At 41.0% G+C, this 22865-nt stretch overlaps 1 protein-coding gene across 2 annotated transcripts in view; it reads left to right on the top strand.

The window, feature by feature from the left end:
- Positions 1-22865, top strand: part of LOC127447750 (ephrin type-A receptor 3-like) — a 168225-nt gene that overhangs the window by 103140 nt on the left and 42220 nt on the right. For both annotated transcript variants that reach the window (XM_051709793.1, XM_051709792.1), the window contains exons 6-9: positions 6529-6653; positions 18050-18212; positions 19658-19760; positions 21089-21153. In XM_051709793.1, coding sequence (XP_051565753.1) covers positions 6529-6653; positions 18050-18212; positions 19658-19760; positions 21089-21153 — 456 coding nt within the window. The remainder of the gene's footprint in view (positions 1-6528; positions 6654-18049; positions 18213-19657; positions 19761-21088; positions 21154-22865) is intronic.

A 22865-nucleotide genomic window follows, 5' to 3' on the forward strand; every position in this document is an offset into this window, starting at 1 on the left:
TTTGGAAAAGTAATGAAGTGCTTCGAGAAAAGTTCTAAAATAATTGTTACTGACCCAGAATCATTAAATGTATTAGGATTCCAGTCCCTGCCAAGGCCCAAAATGAAACTTACCATGAAACGTCCTGGTTACTTGCGTAACCTCCGTTCCCTGATGGAGGGAACAAGACATGTGTCGATGTAGTGACACTAGGGGTCACTTTTGGGAGCCCGAGACACCTCTGGTCTTTGATAAAAGGCCAATGAAAATTGGCGAGTGGTATTTACATGCCACTCTCCCGGACATACGGGTATAAAACGAGCTGGTATGCAACCACTCATTCAGGTTTTATGCTGAGGAGCCGAGACAAGGTCCGGCTATTTCAGCGGGTAGTTCAGCGTTGTGGCAGGAGGGACACAATGTCTCGTTCCCTCCATCAGGGAACGGAGGTTATCCAAGTAACCATGACATTCCCTATCTGTCACTCACTTGACGTTGTGTCGATGTAGTGACACTAGGGGTCCCTATACAAAATGCCACAACTGGCTGAACTGTGTTACGTGAACTGGCGGTGTGTGACGGGCAGACAACTGTGTGCCTCAGGCCAACACGTAACCTCCCCCAACATAGTTATGAGCGTCGAATGGCCCTTTGGGGACAAGTCAACCACCCAAAAGATAGAGACAGGCTAACCCAGTCGTGGCCTCTTTTCCCCATCTTTTTTCCACTCCCTAAAAACAAGGGGGATTATCACATGCGGAGCCACATGCGGAGCACCTACCCCAGAACAGGGCTCTTAGTTAGCACGTGTACTGGGCTGGCAGCGAGTCTCTCAGAAAAATCAACTGCCACAGGGCTCGGAAGAAGTCAACCAGGGAACATAGTTTGTGAACACTTCTGGGAATTAATGGCACACTTCTTCAACTCAGAGGAGGTGAAAGGCGCTATGTGCAAGTGATACACCTGGTTGGCAATCCCGGGCTTATCCGCTTGTATTGCGTGCCACTACCTGGGATGAAACTGGTTCCACCTGGAGGTTGTAGAACCTTGCAAAGTTGTTTGGTGTTGCCCAGCCTGCTGCTCTGCAAATGTCTGTTAGGGAGGCACCCCTGGCCAGGGCCCAGGAGGCCGCTACACCCCTGATAGAATGGGCTCATAGCCCTACTGGGGGCGGCATATCCTGTGCGTGATATGCCATAGCAATGGTGTCAATGAGCCAGTGGGCGATCCTCTGCTTGGACACAGCGCTTCCTTTCCGCTGTGCACCAAAGCAGACAAAGAGCTGCTCAGAGATCCTAAAGCTCTGCATGGGATCCAAATAGATGCGTAAAGTGCACACCGGACACAGCAACGTCAGGGCTGGGACTGCCTCCTCCTGGGGCAGCGCTCGCAGGTTCACCACCTGGTCCCTAAAAGAGGTTGTGGGAACCTTGGGCACATAGCCTGGTTGGGGTCTCAAGATCACGTGAGAGTAGCCCGGACCGAATTCCAGGCATGTTTCGCTGACAGAGAACGCTTGCAGGTCTCCTACCTTCTTGATGGAAGGGAGCGCAGTCAGGAGGGCAGTCTTCAAGGAGAGTGCCTTAAGCTCAGCTGACTCAAAGGCTCAAAAGTGGTTCTCTGTAGACCCTGAGGAACTACAGAGAGGTCCCATGAGGGAACGAGGCGCGGTCTAGAGGGGTTCAGCCTCCTGGCACCTCTCAGGAACCTGATGATCAGGTCATGTTTCCTTAAGGACTTACCGCCCACTGTGTCGTGGTGTGCTGCTATAGCAGCAACGTACACCTTCATGGTGGAAGGGGACAGCCACCCTTCCAACCTCTCTTGCAGGAAGGAAAGCACCGATCCGACTGCGCATCTCTGGGGGTCTTCCCGTCGGGAAGAACACCACTTAGCGAACAGACGCCACTTAAAGGCATACAGGCACCTCGTAGAGGGGGCCCTAGCCTGAGTGATTGTGTCTACCACCGTGGGTGGTAGACCGCTTAGGTCTTCCACGTCCCGTCCAGGGGCCAGACATGGAAATTCCAGAGGTCTGGTCATGGGTGCCCCATCCCTGAGAAAGAAGGTCCTTCCTCAGGGGAATTTGCCAGGGGGGGCTGTCACGAGGATCGTGAGGTCCGAGAACCATGTCTGGGTGGCCAGTAGGGTGCTTCCAGGACGACCTGCTCCTCGTCCTCCCTGACCTGACACAGAGTCTGTGCAAGTAGGCTCACTGGGGGAAACGCATATTTGTGTAGGCCAGGAGGCCAGCTGTTTTCCAGCGCATCTATGCCGAGAGGTGACTCGGTCAGGGTGTACCAGAGCAGGTAGCGGGAGGATTCTTGGGAGGCGAACAGGTCTACCTATGCCTGTCCGAATCGACTCCAAATCAGCTGGACCACCTGAGGGTGGAGTCTCCACTCTCCCCTGAGGGTAACCTGCCGTAACAGCGCGTCCGCTGCAGTGTTGAGGTCGCCCAGGATGTGAGTGGCTCGCAGCGACTTGAAGTGCTGCTGACTCCAGAGGAGGAGACGGTGGGCGAGTTGTGACATACAACGAGAGCGCAGACCGCCTTGGTGGCTGACATATGCTACCGTTGCCGTGTTGTCTGTCCGAACTAACACGTGCTTGCCCTGGATCAACGGCCGGCATCTCCGCAGGGTGAGCAGAATTGCCAACAACTCGAGGCAGTTGATGTGCCAACGCAGCCGCGGGCCCATCCATAAGCCGGCGGCTGCATGCCCGTTGCAAACAGCGCCCCAGCCTGATTTGGACCACGACATGCCTGGAGACCTGCTCTAGGGGAACACCTGCCCATAGAAATGAGAGGTTGGTCCAAGGGCTGAAAAGACGGTGACAGACCGACGTGATGGCCACACGATGTGTCCTGCGGCGCCATGCCCACCTCGGGACTCGAGTCTGAAGCCAGTGCTGGAATGGTCTCATATGCATAAACCCGATTGGGGTGGCCACCGCTGAGGGTGCCATATGCCCCAGAAGCCTCTGAAAGAGTTTCAGTGGAACCGCTGTTTTCTGTTTGAATGCCTTCAAACAGGTCAGCACCGACTGTGTGCGCTCATTCGTGAGGCGCGCTGTCAATAAGACTGAGTCCAACTCCAAACCGAGAAAAGAGATGCTCTGAACCATGAGGAGCTTGCTTTTTTTTTGACCCAAAGCCCTAATCGGCTGAGGTGCGAGAGCACCAAGTCCCTGTGTCCACAACATGTCCCGACAGTGAGCTAGGATTAGCCAATCATTGAGATAGTTGAGAATGCGAATGCCCACTTCCCTTAACAGGGCAAGAGCTGCCTCTGGGACCTTCATGAAGACGTGAGGGGACATGGACAGGCCGAAAGGGAGGACCTTGTACTGATACGCCTGACCCTCAAATGCAAACCACAGGAAGGGTCTGTGTCGAGGTAGAATTGAGACGTGAAAGTACGCGTCCTTCAGGTCTACTGCCGCGAACCAATCTTGATGCCGGACGCTCGCCAGAATGCGTTTTTGCATCAGCATCTTGAACGGGAGTCTGTGTAAAGCCCAGTTCAGTACTCGCAGGTCCAAGATTGGCCGCAACCCACCGCTTTTTTTCGGTACAAAAAAATATTTTTGTTTCTTTAACATTGAGATTATTTAGTTTTTATTTAGCTCAATGTTTTTTTCCTATGCATATTTGTGACAAACTCAGGTCATTGTGTGGCTTGCAGCATCACGAGAAGACACATCGTTATTTTTTACCACATACTTTTGTTTTGGTAGATTAATATGAGGAATATTCCACATATGTGTCGCCACGTGGAACCATTCTGGATAAACCTTTGATAGTAAATTTTCCACAGGAAAAGACCATTATCGATTCACAACAAAGATTCACTTTTACAGCAAAGGGTAGATTTGCATTCTTACAATTCAACTTAAACCATCTACTGTATATGTTTCTGTTCCTAATAAAATTACAAGCCAACTAGTGAATAACTAGTTAACACATTTTATTTACTTGCCAATGCCAGTTTTTAACACTCAGTGCTTGGTGAGTGTTAATTTTGTACCCTGTGCTACTTGGAAGCGTTTAGCTGGACGTGGCATTAAAGAAGGTTTTCCATGACTCGTTTGCTTTCTTAAAATATGTTGCTGTGGTTATTTTGGAGAATTTTTGTGGAGAGTTTTTGTGGAGAAAGAAGGGCACTGACATTAATGCCATGCTGAGTCTCTGTCCCACATCCGCAGAGCCATGTGGAGGAAATTTGGAGGCCGTGCTCTGCAGAGTGTCATTATCTCAACAACACTTCAGAACGATTGTTTACAAATGTCTATGTCTGCACCCTGTAGCATACTTGTATGAGAGAGCTGGAGTATTATTGTCAGTCACACCTGTAAATGCTGCACTCTGAATTCAATCCACTTCAGAGGTTGAGGTTTCAAGCAGAATGTTGCTGAAAAGTGAGGTGGCCTCCCGTCTGCAATTTCTGTAACAGAATATTCTTGCAGTATCCCACATACAGTTTAATCGTTTGGTTCTGTGTTGTTGCTTTCATTTGAGAGGCTTGAAGAAACATATGGTTTACTTTTTGGAATACAGATTGTTCTAAAACCCAAAGAACTTCCTTGTTGTCTGCTACCAACAGCTTTCAAACTTTCATGGAACCTCGTAAGTGACAAATTTAGAACCCTTTACATAGGCAGCACCTCTGTGTGCCACACAGTCATGTGAAGTGCCCGGAATATTTGACTACTAAATTAATTTTAATATGGTTTTGCGTTACAGTTTTGCCATGCAAACACACAAATATTTGGTTAAATATGAAAAATATTTATCAGACTTATTTTATTTTGTATTTTTATTTTTTTTTGCCTTATTTGTACTGAAAGAATTATTATTATAATCAACATTTAGTTTGCTTCGTCCACCAGCTTGTATGGATAAATTTTTTCCACTGAACTTAGTGCAGTGCATCGGCCCATGGGATTGCGTTCTCCATGTCCATGTTCTCTAATTTTGTCCTAGAAGAAGGTATCTTAGAAGAAGATAGTGCCTTAAAATGATGCTTACAGTGCGTAAGAAGCTCACTTGGTTTTGATTCAGAACCATGGTCTTATGGTTATTTTTGCTGTTGTTTTTGATTTTGAGGTTTGAAGAAACTCCATGTAAAGAAAAAGAAGAAAAAAAAATCATCTTAAACAGGTTTAGGCTGTTTTTTTATTTTTTTTTAGCAGGAATCAGACTGTCCTTTTGGCTTTAAAATGGAGCTGATGTGTTCACACGAAAAGGCAAAGGAAAGATACACAGTGTCAAATGAGCCTGCTGTCCAGACATTATAAATCATCGCTTCCATAAACTATGGCCACTATAAAACTTCAATAAAACGGTAGCTCCCCTATCAGAGTGCTGTAGGTAAGGGGATTGTGGAGGGGGCTGCAAACTGAAACAGACTGTGCCCATCTGGATTCATTAGCAAAAGATGAAAAGAAGAAAAAAAGACTTCCAATGGAAAAGAATCATTTCGAAACTGTATAATCACAATCAAGAAAAGCTCGAACATTTCAAAGAACAACATGTTTTTTCCTGTGGTCTAATAAAGTTAAAACACGGGCAAGTTGCTTCCATGGCCTCAGTGCTGCCTCGCAATTAGACAGAGCTGTAAAATTGGAAAAAGGAACACAAGAGCACCAGGCATAGAGACCGAGCTCTGACTTGAATTATGATCAAAGATTGAGACCATGTGAAGTGCCAGAGCCGAGGGAGACATTAGAACTGGATGCTTGTAGCGGGATTATTCTAGTTTTTATTTTATATTTATTCCTATTTCATTTTCAATTTGTCCATTTAAATTTAGTTTAGTTTTCACTCTATTATTGTTAGTTTTAGTCTAGCTTTACTTTTTCTAGTTTTTATTTATTTATATTAGTTTGAGTATTAGGAAGGCCAAATAAAAAAAAATAAAAAAACCTGATATAATTTCAATAATTTTAACTCTGTAAAATTTCTCAGGGTTATCACAATCTAGTGGCATTTTCATGTTCATAATTAATGTAGGTTTTAAAGCTTTCAAATTTTATATGTCAAAACTACAACCAAAATCATTTTTGGACATTTTATTTGGTCATTAAAATGTATTTTACATTAAATTATGTTTTGTTTTGTTTTGAGATGTTGAGTAAATTTTTTTTTAATTTAGCTTTCATTTAAGTTTTCATTAACAATTAGTAATACTTGTCTGTAGCCGCAAACTCCCCCAAAAGAACAAGACTTTGCCTCAAACTTTGTGACATAAACTTAGAAAGACATTGCCCACTGTTTGCATGATAGAGTACCAGACTTTGCCTGATAAAACTTGAGCCCACAGGGACTGCATCAATTTGTCTTTCAAATCCCAAACTTTCCCAACTTTGAAACCGGCCCCCAGTGGAGAGCTAACTCAATTAGGTCAACAGGAACCTGTTCACAGGATGCAAATTGTTGAATGAAAATGTCAACTGAACTTCCTGTGACCTGTGGCTTTATGTGCTTGTAATACCATCACAGCTCATGTGGAAGCAGCTAATCTCTGTCTATCTCTTTCCGTACAGCCCCATCTTCAGTGACTGTAATCAAGAAGGACAGAACGTCACGAAACAGCATCTCGCTGTCTTGGTTGGAGCCAGAAAGACCCAATGGCATCATTTTAGACTACGAGGTCAAGTACTATGAGAAGGTGTGGGCAGTTTAATTTTCACTTGCTGTGGGCACCACAACATTAGAATTTTAATTCAAATTCATCACTTTGTCCTTTAAAATGGCCTTTTTAGGACTCTTGGTCCAGAGTGCTCATACTGTACATGAGGGGTGTGCAGTAAAGCCATTATCTGTATCTGTTACTATGACAAAATTATCTGTAACTGTATCTGTATTCGGATAGAACTGGATGTGGGTGTGGTTTAAACCGGAAGTTTATCAAAACTAATTTTAAAATGTAACTCTCTTACATTTAGGCTATAGCTTCTGTATATAAAGTATGCCTCGGATAGGCCTATTTATTATTATTAGCAGTAGTAGTAGTAGTATTTAATTATATTATTAATATATCCTTTATTTTTTATTACCAGATGAAGCTGAATATGTAGGCTACATAAACTGTGGAATATGTTGTTAACTGTAGTTTCTCCTGGTATTTCGGTCATTAATATCTGCTGAAACAACATTTTTGTTTATGTCTGTGCAGTGTGTGCAAGTAACAATGTTATTCTGGAGGCATGAGGTGTCAAACAACTGTAAAAATGTCAAGTACACATTTTGCAGTGAATATTAAATACAAATACAAATATTTAAAAAAAATATATTAATAAATTAATAGAAAATAGTAAATCTCTATTAGAAAGTTTTATGATACACTCGAGGCTTATTTTGTGTTCACATATTTTTGTGGAGGACATAATTAATTAGTTAAATTACATGTGCAGAATTAGTGAAATGCAGTGGAATAAATTGCAAGATAGAGCCTCTATATATTTCTAGAAATGAAAAGCAAAAAAAATTTGCATGTTTTGTTTTTTGTTTTTTGTAATCCTCCATGTGCAGGAATATTCTGAAAAGATTTACACTCTATGAAGTCTTTAAACCTTTATGCAGCATTTAAACATTTTTGGAAACAAGAATTAACCAGATAATTACCTTAATGTGGATATAAATGTGGTAAACTTACAGTCAAGTTCCACTATAAAATCATCACTTCTTTGGTCAGGAATTAAACATTGCGCTCAGGTTGGTTTATAAATAAAAACATTTGTCATTTATGTGATCAGACTTTTCAAACAGACATTTCAAGAAGTGTAAAATGTGTATGATATAGTTAATACTCTTTACAAGCTTAGATTTCTAAGACGTGCACAATTAACAGACTGCAAATGGAGTCGAGAATGCGGAGAAATATTCGGCCATCTGATCTGAGCTTAAAATCACCATGCGCATTTTCACTCATAAGGTTTACACTGTAGTAATATTGGTGTCACGAACACACCATTGTGTTTATCCCATCACCTTCCCTTTATGTTTGGACTTACGTTAGACTACATTTCCCAGTATGCACCTTTTTGATTACACTCACCTGCCCTCCATCTTCCACAGCTGTTCCCTGTTCCCTCATTATTCATCTGTGTATATATATATACCCTCTTGTTTCCTTCACTCATTGTCGGTTCTTGTTCGTTTGTTAGCATTTTAGTTGATGTATGTTACACACAAAGTTAGCCAGCAAACTGCTGTTGCATTTTGTTTCCTTTTTGTATCAAGTGCTTTATTTTCATCACTGTTTCTTCATCGTTTGAGTACCATAATAAATTGTTCTACATCTGGATCCACACTCTCTCGTCTCGTCCTTCCCATCAGCGTAACAGAAGAACCGACCCAAAAAGATGGATCCAGCAGTACAACTGGAGCAACTCACCCAAGGGTCTTTGTCAGTGGAGGACTACTGCGTGAGGTTCTGGAGCTTGGCCTTTCAAGTGGGCTGGGAAGAGAGAGTCCTCAGGACTATGTTCTGGTTGGGGTTGAATGAACCGGTGAGGGAGATGGATCCATTGGACTGCGACGGTCTGCCCCTTGGTGAATTCATTGCTAACATCGTGATGGCTGATCTTCTGCATTCTACTCCAGCGGCCAACCCTCTTGCAGTGACTTCCAGGACACCTTCCTCCAGGCCTTCCTCGGCTCCTTCCTCCAGGCCTTCCTCGGCTCCTTCCTCCAGGCCTTCCTCGGCTCCTTCCTCCAGGCCTGCCATGGCTCCTTCCTCCAGGCCTGCCATGGCCAACGAGCCAACGGCCAAGCCTGCCATGGCCAACGAGCCAACGGCCAAGCCTGCCATGGCCAACGAGCCAACGGCCAAGCCTGCCATGGCCAACGAGCCAACGGCCAAGCCTGCCATGGCCAACGAGCCAACGGCCATGCCTGCCATGGCCAACGAGCTAGTTCTTGAAGCCTCGTCCATCTCAGAGCCAACTTTCATGCCCGCTTCAGCCTTAGAGGAATTTCCGGGGGGGGGGACTATGACTCCAATGGTCTCCGAGCCCCCTTCAGCGAAGACCACTTTCTCCCCAGCCTCGGTAATCCTGGAGCCTCCCATGGCTCCGCCTTCCGAGTCTCCCACAGCTGTGCTCACGGCTGTCTGTAAGCGGAAGAGAAGCGCTCCTACTCCCCAGTCACAGCCAGTGTTCACAGCCACAGAGGTCGTTCCCCTATCACTGCCCATGCTCACAACCACAGAGGTCGTTCCCCAGTCACTGCCTGTGTCCATGACCACGGAGGTTGTTTCCCAGTCATTGCCAGTGCTTACGACCATGGAGGTTGTTCCCTCATCACTGCCAATGCCCATGACCATGGAGGCTGTTTCCCAGTCACTGCCAGCACTCTCGGCCACGGAGGCCATTTTCCAGTTGCTGCCAGCACTCCTGACCATGGTGGCTCCGCCCTAAGAGTCTTCCACGGCTCCGCCCTAAGAGTCTTCCACAGTTCCGCCCTAAGTCTTCCAAGGCTCAGCACTCAGAGTCTTCCACAGCTCCTTCTCCAGTGGTCACGTCCGCTCTCCAGGAGATGACTCCTCCATGGTCACGTCCGCTCTCCTTGTGATTCCTCTTCCAGCAGCTCCACATGCTCCTCCTGTGATTCCTTTTCCAGAGGCTCTGTCCGCTCCTCCTGAGACTCATCCTCCAGCAGCTCTGCCCGCTTCGCCTGAGACTCCTCCAGGGACTCAAATCCCTGATCCTACAGCGGCTCCACCCACTCCCCCTCCGGATCCTCCTCCTGGAATTCAATTCCCTGCTCCTCCTGCAGCTCTGCCCACTCCACCTTTGGCTCCGCCTCCTGAGACTCAACACCCTGAACCAACTGTGGCTCCACCGCCTGACCCATTCCCTGCCCTGTGGCCGCCTCCCAGGGCTCCTGACCCTGTCCTGGCCCTATCCTGGCCCTGTGGCCTCCTCCCTGGCCTCCTGATCATGCTCCAGATCCTTTCTGGTATGCTTGTCCCTGCCTTCTTTCCCATCTGTCTTTGGGCACCAGGAGTTGCCCCTTTGTGGGGGTGGGGTGGGTCTGTCATGAACTGCCTTGTATTTATCCTATCACCTTCCCTTTATGTTTGGACTTAGTTAGACTACATTTCCCAGTGTGCACCATTTTGATTACACTCACCTGCCCTCCATCTTCCACAGCTGTTCCCTATTTATTCATCTGTGTGCATATATATATATATATACCCTCTTGTTTCCTTCACTCACTTTCGGTTCTTGTTCCTTTTGTTAGCATTTTAGCTGATGTAGTAAAACACTTAAGTTAGCCAGCAAACTGCTGTTGCGTTTATTAAGTGCTTTATTTTCATCACTGTTTCTTCATCGTCTGAGTACCATAATAAATTGTTCTACATCTGGATCCACACACTCTCATATCATCCTTCCCATCAGCGTAACAATTGGCTTCACAGACTCATCATTGCTTGTAATTTTCTATATGTTTATTTAAAATATCGCTTTATGCCTGTGCTCATAGGATTTTCAGTCAAACTAATATTATTTTTATATTATTCGGATTAATCCATTATTCGTTTTGAAGTCATTATTCGTGCCTTTCTGAATAAGGTATTCGGCTTCGGGCACATCCCTACTGTACATATACCTGGAAGCATTTTCTGGTCATTAGTTGATGTGGTTTAATTTAATGGTAGAGTTAACATATAAGAGTCTGTCTGCTTTGAAAGTGATGTTTGCCAGGAATAGAATGTAAAGGTGACCATTTGGTTCAGTGTTTTCCCATTTATGTTCTCCATAGGTATTTAAAAATATACTTTAATAAAGAGTTCTAATCACAATATTACAAAGTATCTTTTGGAGCAAAAAAGAAAATGTACATAAGAAAGAAGACTTTGAACATGTAAATGCATTTATGAGGCAATGAACTACTCATCCCTTGAAGCATTGTGAATGATGTAAACAAATCAGAAATGGTGTCACAATATAAAACTTTTGGCTTAAAGTCATTGATTATAAGTGTAAAACAATAAATTTTTACAGTAAGTTTATTGCATTAGTAAGTTTGATGTGTTTAATGTGTAAGGAGATCAAGTTGATTACATCATTTGCTGTACTTTATGAATGTAGATGGTCGCTGCTGAGCTCTTTCTGAGCAGTTTCCATTTCCAAGGTAACAGCGACTTCTCCGATTGGTGAATCTCTCTTCAGGATTGTGGGAAGTGTAGTTCTTCACCGGGAATTCAATAATTAAGCAAGATTTTTTGAAAATTAAGTTTAACATTTTAAAGAAGGAAATGTCATTGCTTAACAGCCTCAAAGCTCATGTTAGATCTGTCTGGAAAGGTTTTTAATTTGGGGTAAAAAAATCTATATGGAGAAAATAAACTGGATTTTTAGTTCTGGAACCCCACTGTTGCTTCCCTTTGCCATTACGTAGAACTCACTGACCGGGTCAGCTCATGTTAAGCCTTCTTAACAGTCTGTGAAAGTCCTAGGTCATCTCGGCTTTGGTCTTGGGCCATTGATGCTGTCTGTAGCACTGATCTAAACTCCACCTGTCCATTAAAGCCCTGGTGTGCTGCAAGCCCACGCTTGCCCATCTAAAAAAAAAAAGAAAAGAAAACTTTAGCAAAATCACTCTAGTCGCCCCCTCTTCTCATTTCCTCCAGCTGCTATATGATTACTGAGTTGGATATGGATTCAGTCTTGAGGGTCAGTATTGTATGTCCCACATCAGTGCTGCTCTTTTGGGGTCAGTTTTCAGTGGGGTTCTTTCATGCTGTCAGATCCTGTAAAGTCCTCTGCTCCCAGGTGAAGTGGGTAATGTCTCCTTCTCTCTGAATATTTGGAAGAAAGCACGGAACTGGGTTTGGAAAATCACTGGATCCTGACCTGTGGAAGCTACTAACCATGCTACAAGCTACTCATAATTTAAAGCAGTTAAACTATAGTCAATTAGCTACACTACAAATTACTAACAAAAGGTAACTAACTACACTAAAGCTATTTTATCAAGCAATATATTTTTAATTACATCAGATGCTAGCCATATTTTTCCTGCCACAAAAACATTTTTTTTTTTTTTTTCTGAATGAATACAAAATCTCAGTTAGGGCGAATTGTAAAATTATGCTAAATACTATATTCTAATAACTTATAGTAATATTCAAATCTACCAAAAACCAGGTTACACCAACATAGTCGTATGACAACTCATAATAATTTTTACAACTTTGGTCATGCAAAAAGGTGCAACTTTCATTCCCATAGTGATCAACCAATCAATACAAATAATTTTTTTACAACTTGTCATGAGATCGGGTTGGATACGCCCAAAGAGTCGAAGACAGTAATGAACAGCAGCATTTTACTAAATATTTTACTGTTGGCTTAATATGCTGGGAACTAATTTTTGAATCTGTTCATTTACTTGATCCATCCAAAAGAACCAATTCAATAATTTTTCAATGCATTAAAAGAGAAAACATCATATATGAGAGTGTGTTTGATTATTTCCTTGGCTCACTTGACTGTAGACCTGAGTGTGCATTGTAGCACTACACCACAACTTGTTGGAAAAGTAGCTTGTTACTGGAAAAGCACTGTTTTGAAAAAAGCTGTACTATTAAGTAGTTAAATTAGTAGTGTTGCATTTAGCTAGTTATTCCCCAACATTGGCCCTGACATTCTAGGAGTCTTCTCTCCTGAACTGGCAGGGGATCTAAGGGTGTGAAAGAAAGTACTAGAACAGTCTTCTGTGGCAACCATCCAGAATTCTTCCCGCTGAACAAACATTCCATAGCTTAGTGGGGAAACAGCTTGACAATATGACCACACAGAGACACAGGCATGTTGAAATTGTAGAGAGGATTTAGTTGTCTCCAAGACATGGTTCATCTTCATGACAAAAAGGTCTTGTAAATTCAAAATTGCAGTTCATGCCAATGTTCTATACCATAGTTTACCTGCAGCTCATTTTTGCCTGTGCTTTCCCTGTACGATCCAAAGTCTTGCATAAGTATTTAACACTAAGCAGTTTTCCTTAAGCTATTTTGACAGAGCTTTTTGGTAAGGATGTACCGATACCATTTTTTGAGAATGAGTACGAGTAACGATACTCCCTTTTTGGTACTCGCTAGCGATACCTTTTATTAATCCAATTAACATTATATGCCAATTAATTTATAGAATAAATCAACCTTGTTTCTACTGAGAGAGGGTTTATACTGCCAGTGAAATGTCAAATGTGTTGCTACTTAAATATTTACTTTAATATTTATATTAGGGCTGTCCCCCCAAAATGATAATTCAATATATGATTAAAAATTAATTATAAATATAAAACACAATATAATTATTCAAATAATTCAAAGACATTACATTATTTTGGCAGACAAGGAAAGCATTTTTAGAGTTGCTTTAGAAATCAATATATTTGGTTTATTTCCATATCATTGAACATCTCTGGCCTACAGTCCAAAGCGAACCATTTTACAGCTGGCTTCATCAAACTGTCTGAGGTAGACTGAAGAGATGTTCTCACAGGATGCATAATTGTGTTTTCTCTGTATCGTGGTTTTCAGTGTTTTAGGTCAGTTGGGCAGATTGTACTGTATGTCTGAACAGCAGCTGCAGCTTGCCCCCTGCTGACTGTGACTCACAAAAACATGGAGGTGGCATTTCGAGCTTAATTGCTTTGTTGGTAGGAAAATTCTTAATTATGGTGCCGTGATAATTAGTTAACTTTTTAAAGCGTTATTTTTTTTAAATAATTAATTGCACTTAATTAACATGTTAAATTGACAGACTTAATTTATATTAATATTACACTTTAATAATTAAATAGAGTGTTCAGTAGCATATTATTTAATTGTGAATATAGTGGAAATTTTTTAATAGTGGCAACCCGACAGCCACTGATTGTGCCTCAAATTTACCATATGAAAATTAGCACCGTCAGCTCAGAATTAGCTGACACTAAGATTTGTTAGCAAGTTAGCTATTGAGACAGAAAGTTTGGACCTTTTTATGTTTCAGCTGAATTGTTTTTGAACAGTCAAACTATATGAGCTGAGCTTTTTAGGCCAAAGTCTCAACTCGCTTTAACTGAGTTGCCTTCTCAGAATGTGTTCAATATTTATGTTTAAAAAAAACGTTGGTAAGATTTGGAGGAACCCTGTGCGTCCAACAAAGGACCTTTGTGATGTGTCTCTCTTTGTGATCAGTGAGGCCCAAATCTCCACCATTTGAAATGATTTTTCTTGGCCGTAATCCCCCTATTTGCAAGCAAAAGGCAGCTCATCATGGGCTATTTTCACTGTCTGGCACAGGTACACACAGGGCTTCTGAAATCCTCCATGTCTCATTTGACCTTGGGTGGCACAGTGTTCCCCTCTCACAATGAAATCTAGTCCTTCTCTCAGTTGATTTCTGTTAATTACACAACCTTGTGAGGCATTGCTTCATCAAGCATAGCTGGAGTCACCCAAATCCTACACAACCGATGCTGCCATGTGGAAAAGCCAAGGAAACCCTTGGTAAGGTCTGTGGTGCCCCTTGATCTAGGCTGCCAGAGGATAACAAGCCACCTTAACCCCCACAAAACACACACCAACACACATGCTAAGAAGGAAAAGGGGCCCCAAATCTTCTAACCAGACTCATTGATGCACTGGCCCTGTGAACACAGACAGACTTTAACATACAGTATAAACCTCATAAAAAGACCAAGTAAAAAAACACCATGATGTTTACACTGAATAATTTTGTATAGCCCAAAATCAAACAGTGCTTAATGAATTGTTGAAAATGCATCGAGATGCACGGTAACCTGTTATGCAGCTCCTGTGAGAAAGTGTTATCCAGTCCGAAGATCCAACAGGTCCATGTTGCTTCACTTAAAATAAATCTCTTTTTGATTATATGCCAGCGGGGAAATACTCCACTCTTTGTGTGTATATATCAAATTAACAATGATATGAAATAGGAAAGAGCCTCACAATTCAAGCATCTCTAATTAGTTGAGCACTCTGGCTCATATTTCCCTGAAGTTACAGCATCCAGATCATTCTCGTCGTTTTGGCAATCCTCTAAAATTGCAGTTATTGACAGATAGAGATTTTTAATGGTCTTAAAGCAAGCAGAAATGGTGGGAATACACATTTGTGACAATTTCATCCATTTATCATATTGATCTAGGAGTGTATTTGAGAATGTTTATTTCTGCTTAAGCTTGGATGGAAGGAATGCTTGGGAAACCCATTTCATATTTACAGAATTTCTCCTTTAGTGGAGAGGAAGGCTATAAGCCCAGATTGCAATATTTAGACTGTCAAAGTAGAACATGACAAGCATATTAAATTCCACCAATAGCACACTTGTCGAAAAGTAACAATTGCACGCCCTGTCAAACCCCAGCAACAGGAGGTGGCTGATGTGGACCAAGGACATATGGTGAGAATATATTTTGTAGAAAAACTTTAGACACACCTGGACATGATTTCATCATGATCACATTATGCGTGAGCAGTGAACGGTGAGAGCCTGCTTAAAAGATTTAAAACTCAAACAAAGATGCACACAATACCACGCAAGGAATAGTTTTAGTCTCTCCAGACAGATATAAAGAGTGATTTTATATAAAAGGGCTCCTCCAACCATAAAACCTGATGCACTCCATTTGTGGCTTTTGTATTTAAAGTCTAGGTATTTCAAGTGGCTTTTATTCTTTGTTCAGAAAGTAGAAATGATCATCACAGATTCAGACCTAATGTGATGTTTGCATTAGTCACTGGGTTTCCACTGTAGTTTTGCTACAACACATGCAGGCCTATGTTTTTTATTTTTTCATGATAGGTTATGTCAGACGCATCCCACTGTATTTATAGAACTATGGTAGATATACAGATCTACAGTTGATATTACTGTTTTCCAACGAGGTCTGTTATACCCGGAGAAAGCCATCTGTTAGCATTGCCAATCATCTCAATGGCAGTTGCTCAGCTGGTGCAATAATTGATTTGAAATCTGCTCACTGGCATTCAGTTCCGCATCCATGTTTTTTGGTGCCATGTGACTAATCACTCTGGAGCCACAGAAACATGATATAATGATAACACTGTTTGGCTGATGGCACCACAAGCACATGCAAGTCAATTTCATGCTTTTAAAAGCCTGTCCTAACATCAGGCACTGGTAAAACTATAGTATAATGAAATATTTGTGATTTATATATTGGTTTAAAAAAAAACAAAAAAAAAACATTATCATACAAGAAATTGCCATGTTGCTTTAATATGTTCTGGTACCCTGAAATTGATCCCATTCTACCGTATTCCTGAAGAATTACTGAACAGCACCATCACCCATCAGACATTTTTTTGCATCAATTCAAAGGTGGTTATATTTTCCTGTGGCTCTACTTATAGTGTGTTGATTCCTGATTTCATTTCTCAAAGGCATGCATTTTACAAACCCTGAAGTAGGTTGATTTTAATTTCCAAAGCCCAACCGCAGTGACAAATATAAGGCCAAATACAAGAATATCAATGACCTACAGTATGTCTCCTTAGTAATGCAGCACATACTGGCTCTTTGTGAAAGGATTTGAGAATAAAATCCATGCAATGCTGATGAAATGTGTCTTTTTGCATTTATTTTTAATGTAGTAAGTAACTTCTTCAATCAGATCCAGCGGTTCTATCGTGCTGCCACATTTCCACTGCCTCAAACACAACTAAATAAGTAGTATTTTCTGACAAACTTTATCGCTATTCATCAACAGTACACAAAAAACAAACAAAATAAATTGTACAGACCACATTCACAAAACTTTGAAAAATTGTGACAAATGCTGTAGATAAGTTTGCTTCTGCCATGATTTTATTTTTTTATTATTTTTTTTTGACACCCCCAACTCAGAAAGCAGGAGCTCAATCCAGAGTTTCCCACTGGTAATTATCACATTGTGGTTCCATTTGTGTGCACTCTTGTAAATATGGTCATTTTGATATGAATTGAAGGCAGCATTTTTTTGGGGTGGCAAGGTTTATTACATGGCAGTGAGTCTCTATCATAAAACATAAAAGAAAAGTAGGGAGATCTATTTTTTTGTTTTGTTACATCAGCACACCATTGTTCTAAAAGCTGCTGTTCTGTCATTACTACTTTATTTGTTTCTGAATAGTGGATAAGCAAAGGATATTCTAAGCAATACAGTATTTAACTGTACACTACCTCTCTCATCTGGCGACGTCTGACAATTGTGGTACATACCAGCGTGCATCAAGAGTCCTATTAGCCTGTATAGTCTAGACATGAAACCCGAATAAAGCTTAATCTGCTATGTGTTTGCCGACCCTTGAAAAGATGCTCTCAAATCTCATTTGCCATTAATTGCTTTAGTGTGGGGTAATTCAATATCTACAGTGTGGACAAGTAAGCTATTCTTAGAGGTCAATGATGGAGCAAAAACTACCTTTTTTTCCAGAATGCCATAACACTACCCTTGCTCAAAGACTTGATAAGTTACAGTACACTGGATGAATGTGCTGGATAATGTTGGCAAATGAGTGATCCCTCTGTTTGTTCGATGAATGTGCTGGATAATGCTGGTAAATGAGTGATCCCTCTGTTTGATCGATTACCAACCCCCCCCCCCAAGATTCCATTCCTGTCTCTTTCTCCAGTCAGAAGCACATCTGGAAACAATGATTTGAATGCAAAGACGCCCCATAAATCAGTTAGGTTTTTTCGGTTGTACAGAGGATCAACGTACCACAGAGATCCTTAGAAAAGCCATAAAAATGTGAAAAGAAGGTGGCAGTTTATTAAGATGATTTGCCACTGTCTTAGAAGCTCCTGATGAGCCTGCATTTTCCTGCCCTAGGGGAACATTCTCCTCCTGTCCACTCTGAGATGTCTCTGAATGTCTTGAATGAGATATGATTTTCAGTATCTCTGTTTAAGGCAAGGCTCTGCCATAGTCCTTTTAAAGTTAAATGTGTCATTTTCTGCACTTCTAGGGTCACCAAAGAGAATTAATAAATGAAAATAGCAAAATCAAAAATAATTCCACTTGCTTTCTTTCCTACAGCAGGAACAAGAGACCAGCTACACCATCCTGAGATCAAAGGGCACAAACGTAACACTGAACGGACTGAAACCCGACACCATGTACCTGCTGCAGATCAGAGCGCGCACCGCTGCAGGTTACGGCAGTAGCAGTCGCAAGTTTGAGTTTGAGACAAGCCCAGACTGTAAGCACTTAATTCCTTCTGTACTATACTCCAGCAGTCTGTTTTCTATTTACAGGCAAAGTGCAGTCACCATACACCAAAAACATTCCATTTACAACTGTGCTGAACAAAGAACAAAATGCTAAAATTGTGAATATAGACATACTATATTGGCTCACAGTAGGCTCACAGTTTCCTTGGTTTCTCATCCTATTGCATTGTTTTGCAAGTAATACACAGTACTGTATAATCCTCTTAGTTATAAAGATATAGCATCTTTTGTCCAGCTGTTGTCTGCAGAACTATTAAAGGAATAGTTCACCCAAAATGTTTATTCTGGCTCATGCTGTTCTAAATATCTATCACTTTCCTCCCCCTGTGGAACACAAAATTATATATTTTGAAGAACCTTCACACTGGTCTTTTTTTTTTTTTTTTTTTTTTTGGGGAGATTTTTGGTTCAGATATTTTTCCATGAAAAAATTTAATAAATAAAACAACAACAGCATATGAGACTGGGATGACATTAGGGTGAGTAAATAATGACATTATTTAAAATTTTGGGTGAACTATTCCTGTAACCACATAAATTGGGGCAGAGTAAGCATGTTACTATATTTCAAACCTTTATAGTAGCACTTTTGAAAGCCTTTCAACTGTGCCTTTTTATCTAATGAAACATTTATAGGAAATCAATGCACAGGCATGTAATGAAATGATACTGTGAGTGGCTCTCCACAGGTTTCTCATCATGATCAGGGATCCATAGGCGCCTCTACATGTGTAGTTGGTGTGAAATGTACACCAGTGTTCTATTTCTCTTGGTATGGTGGTTCTCATTCTTCACCTCTTAATCAATCCAAAAAATAAAAATAAAAAATAAAAAATCTGAAAGTCTAAATATGGAATAATGTTTTATATTGTTTTATCTCAGTGACCAGATCTTCTTTTTTTGAAAGCAATTAGAGAATAAGAATTTATATCTAAAATATAAAGCTGCCTATATATTTAAGAAAAGGGGTCTCTTGTAAGGGGATCATCATGTTTGGGGGTCCTTGGCATCAAAATGTTTGAAAAACCATAGATAGATAGGTAGATAGATAGATAGATAGATAGGTACATATTACATATATGGATGGATGGATGATAGATGGATGGATTGATTGATTTGGGGGTAGTGAATTATAATGCAATGTCACTATTTTGATCAAATAAAATGAAAATGTACATTTGTGTTGACATTTTTTTAGTGGTAATCCCTGATGAATTTCAAAGTGGAATTACTATTTTCAAAACTAATTGCAGATAAAACTGGGGGACATGTTTTGTCCCATATCACAAAAAAGTATTTTTATTTTTAGTTATTTATTTTTTCTGTTTGAACAGCAAGCAATAGGAAAGCCACATCATTTTTCCAATGTGTACCTAAATGTCTTCTCTCTCTTTCTCTTTCTCTTGCCTCCCAGCCTTCTCCATCTCCAGTGAGAACAGTCAAGTAGTGCTGATCGCTATATCGTCCGCTGTGGCCATCATCCTCCTCACTGTAGTGCTTTACATTGTGATTAGCAGGTCTGTATGTCACTCAAACTCCAGTCACTGGTGGTGGGGGGGGGGGGGGAATTGTGCCCATCTTGAAGCTGTCACTTTGATGTCTCAAGTCTCTCCCCAGGACCCCTGATCTCACACCCTTCAGATATCAAGCATGGAAATGTGTGCCCTCTCTCGTCAACCGCCTATACATAGTTTAGATGATTCACTTGGCAGAAGCTGTATTATTTTTCCTGCCCCTGTTTTGCTGAACATAACGGGCACGGTGAAAGTCAAGTGTCACGTCATGCAGAGGGGCTGATTTTGGCAGACTGCGCCGATGAAAGAGTGCATAAATCTACTGCTTATTGTAAAACCCAGAATGCTGTCATGACTCATAGCAAAGCAAAACAGTCAAGTTGTTTCTGGCAGACTTTTGTCTTTTAAGGTTTTGGTCTCTTTTGTACACAGTATATGAATTATACAGTGACTTCAGTGGGGGCTGAGGGGGATGGGTGGGAAGATGTAATTTTCAGGTCACAATGTTTTGTGTTTTAAAAGACAGTTCATCCAAAAATTTAAATTTGCCATCATTCACTCCCCCTCATGTTGTTCCAAACCCATATGACTTTCTTTTCTCTGTAGAAAACATAAATGAACATGCAATGACTAGTCTGAGTCATCATTTACTTTCATTATATGTGAAAAGATATGACTGGATGGTGAATGAATGGTGACTGAGGCATACTTTCTTTTTTGTCTTCTGTGGAACACAAAAGGAGATGTTACGCAGAATGAGCCTCACTCACCATTCACTTTAATTGTACCTTTTTTACTTACAATAAATCTGAATGGTGACTAGGACTAGTCATTGCATCTTCTTTTGTGTTCCACGGAAGATAAAAAGTCATGGAACAACCTAAGGGTGAGTACATGATGACATCGCTTTCATTGTTGGGTGAACTATCCTTTTGAATTTTTCTTGTGCAACCCAAATTGACTTTTGGGGCCCAGCACAATTAGCCAAATGACAACAGTCTTGTTGTTTTGTTTGTTTGTATGTTTGTTATATATGTGGGAAATTTAAATCTAGAATGGAGTGATAATGAGTTCATATATTAGATTAGTTATGTTTTGTTCATGTACAGAAACTACTGATACAAATAGAAAGTGCTCAAGCTATGGTTAACTCTTCAGATGAACGTGACAGTGCAGAACCTTTTTTTGTTTGTTTGTTTAGTTTGCCACAGTTCAAGCCTTAATTGGGGGGTCAGTCCTCCCCTACAATTTACAACCTGTTACTTTAGGGAAAAAATATCACACTGAAGACTTTAATAATAATTAATGCTTTTCATTACTTTAATTGGCAGGTTTTGTAGGTACAGCAAGTCCAAACATCCAGATGAAAAGAGACTGCCCTTTGGCAATGGCCACTGTAAGTATATATCCCACAATGCTTTAGTCTCGCCAATATTCTTGTTCTGTCCAGGTGTTTAATACCCATTCCTTACAAATGGTATAAAATCAACAAGGTTTTGCTGTGGTATTTATTTTTAAATGTCAGACAGCCTACAAGTCCCCAGTAACTGTGGAAGGTTTGTATAATGTCTCTTTGCTTCTAACTTTCAGCCAGACATTTGTCAATATACTACTATTTTTCACAGTGGCAGAGGTATCGGGAAGGAAATTTTATGATAGTTCACCTAAAATTGAAAATTCTGTCACCAATTACTCACCCTCATGCCATTTCAAACCCAGAATGTCAAAATGTTTGGCAGAATGTCAGTCGTAGTTAGCATTCACTTTCATTGCATCTGTTTCCCATACAATGAAAGTGAACGGTGACTGAGACTGGAATCAATTCAAGGAATAAATTGCTCATGCCTGATTGCAAGTAGCACATTTCAACAATTGCATTGGCAAAGGTATACTATTGCTTATGCATGATGCTACATCCACGCCACTAGGTGTCAGTATAAGTCCAAGGCTGCCAAAATAAACCAATAATTACTATGTGGACCTTAAAGGAATATTCCGGGTTCAAAACAAGTTAAGCTCAGTTGACAGCATTTGTGGCATAATATTGATTACCACAAAAAAAAAAAAATTCAATTTGTCCCTCCTTTTCTTTAAACAAAGCAAAAATCTGGGTTACAGTGAAGCACTTACAATGGAAGTGAATGGGAACAATTCTTTTAACGTTAAAATACTCACTTTTCAAAGTATAGCCACAAGACATAAACAATATGTGTGTTAACATTGTTAATGTATTATTTATTGAAAAATCTCCCATTGGCTTGCATTGATAGAATGCTTGCCATTCAAAATATAACTGACAGCTATGACGTAATTGGTATTTGAATACTGAATTATCCACCTTTTTCCTGGGGATCTTACTGGAGAAACGAATGTGGGTGGGACTAACACGATATGTCATTCTATAGCATTCCCTAGCTCTGGCTGCAGTCATTTTAAGACCCTGTTTACAGCTGGTAATAAGACACATTTCGGATGATCCGATCGCAAATGGTCAGCGCTAAATATAGTTGTAAACGGGGTGTAAAATGTTTTGTGATTGCACAAAAATAACATACAGAGGTAGTCAAAAACCACATCGCATTTGAGGTTTAAAACGCCATCCTGATGCGCTCCGGACGGCAGCAAAGCACCACCTCTCACCAGTCAAACACCCACCGAAAAAAAGTTTAAACTTACATGCGGATTTAAAAGGAAATAACCATCCCATCGGATTACACACCCAAGGATGAGAACATCACGGCTCTTCCTCAGTGTGTCTGTCTGATTTGAACATGCAGGGTGATGAGCACAAGCACACACATCTGAAGCTGAACTAACACAGGTACTCCACTAAAAACAACCAATAATTTTGCTTGAAATATTGCGTTTGTGCTTAGATTAAATCTCAAATGCATCTGGGAGAAACAGCGCACCTGTTTTGTCTGTGCTTTCTTTGTCTTTATGGCTTTTCTGCAGTTTATTATCATTCAGTAACACACTGGTATAGTGATTGATATATGTCCACACAAAATCATACACGCTCTCCTCAAAATCCCAACACCGCAATGAAAGAATGAATGGACGTATGCCGCAACAACAGCTTTTTTTACTTGACAACGGAAGTAACAC

The sequence above is a fragment of the Myxocyprinus asiaticus genome, chromosome 11 (genome assembly GCF_019703515.2).
Source record: "Myxocyprinus asiaticus isolate MX2 ecotype Aquarium Trade chromosome 11, UBuf_Myxa_2, whole genome shotgun sequence".
Classification (NCBI taxonomy): Eukaryota; Metazoa; Chordata; class Actinopteri; order Cypriniformes; family Catostomidae; genus Myxocyprinus; species Myxocyprinus asiaticus.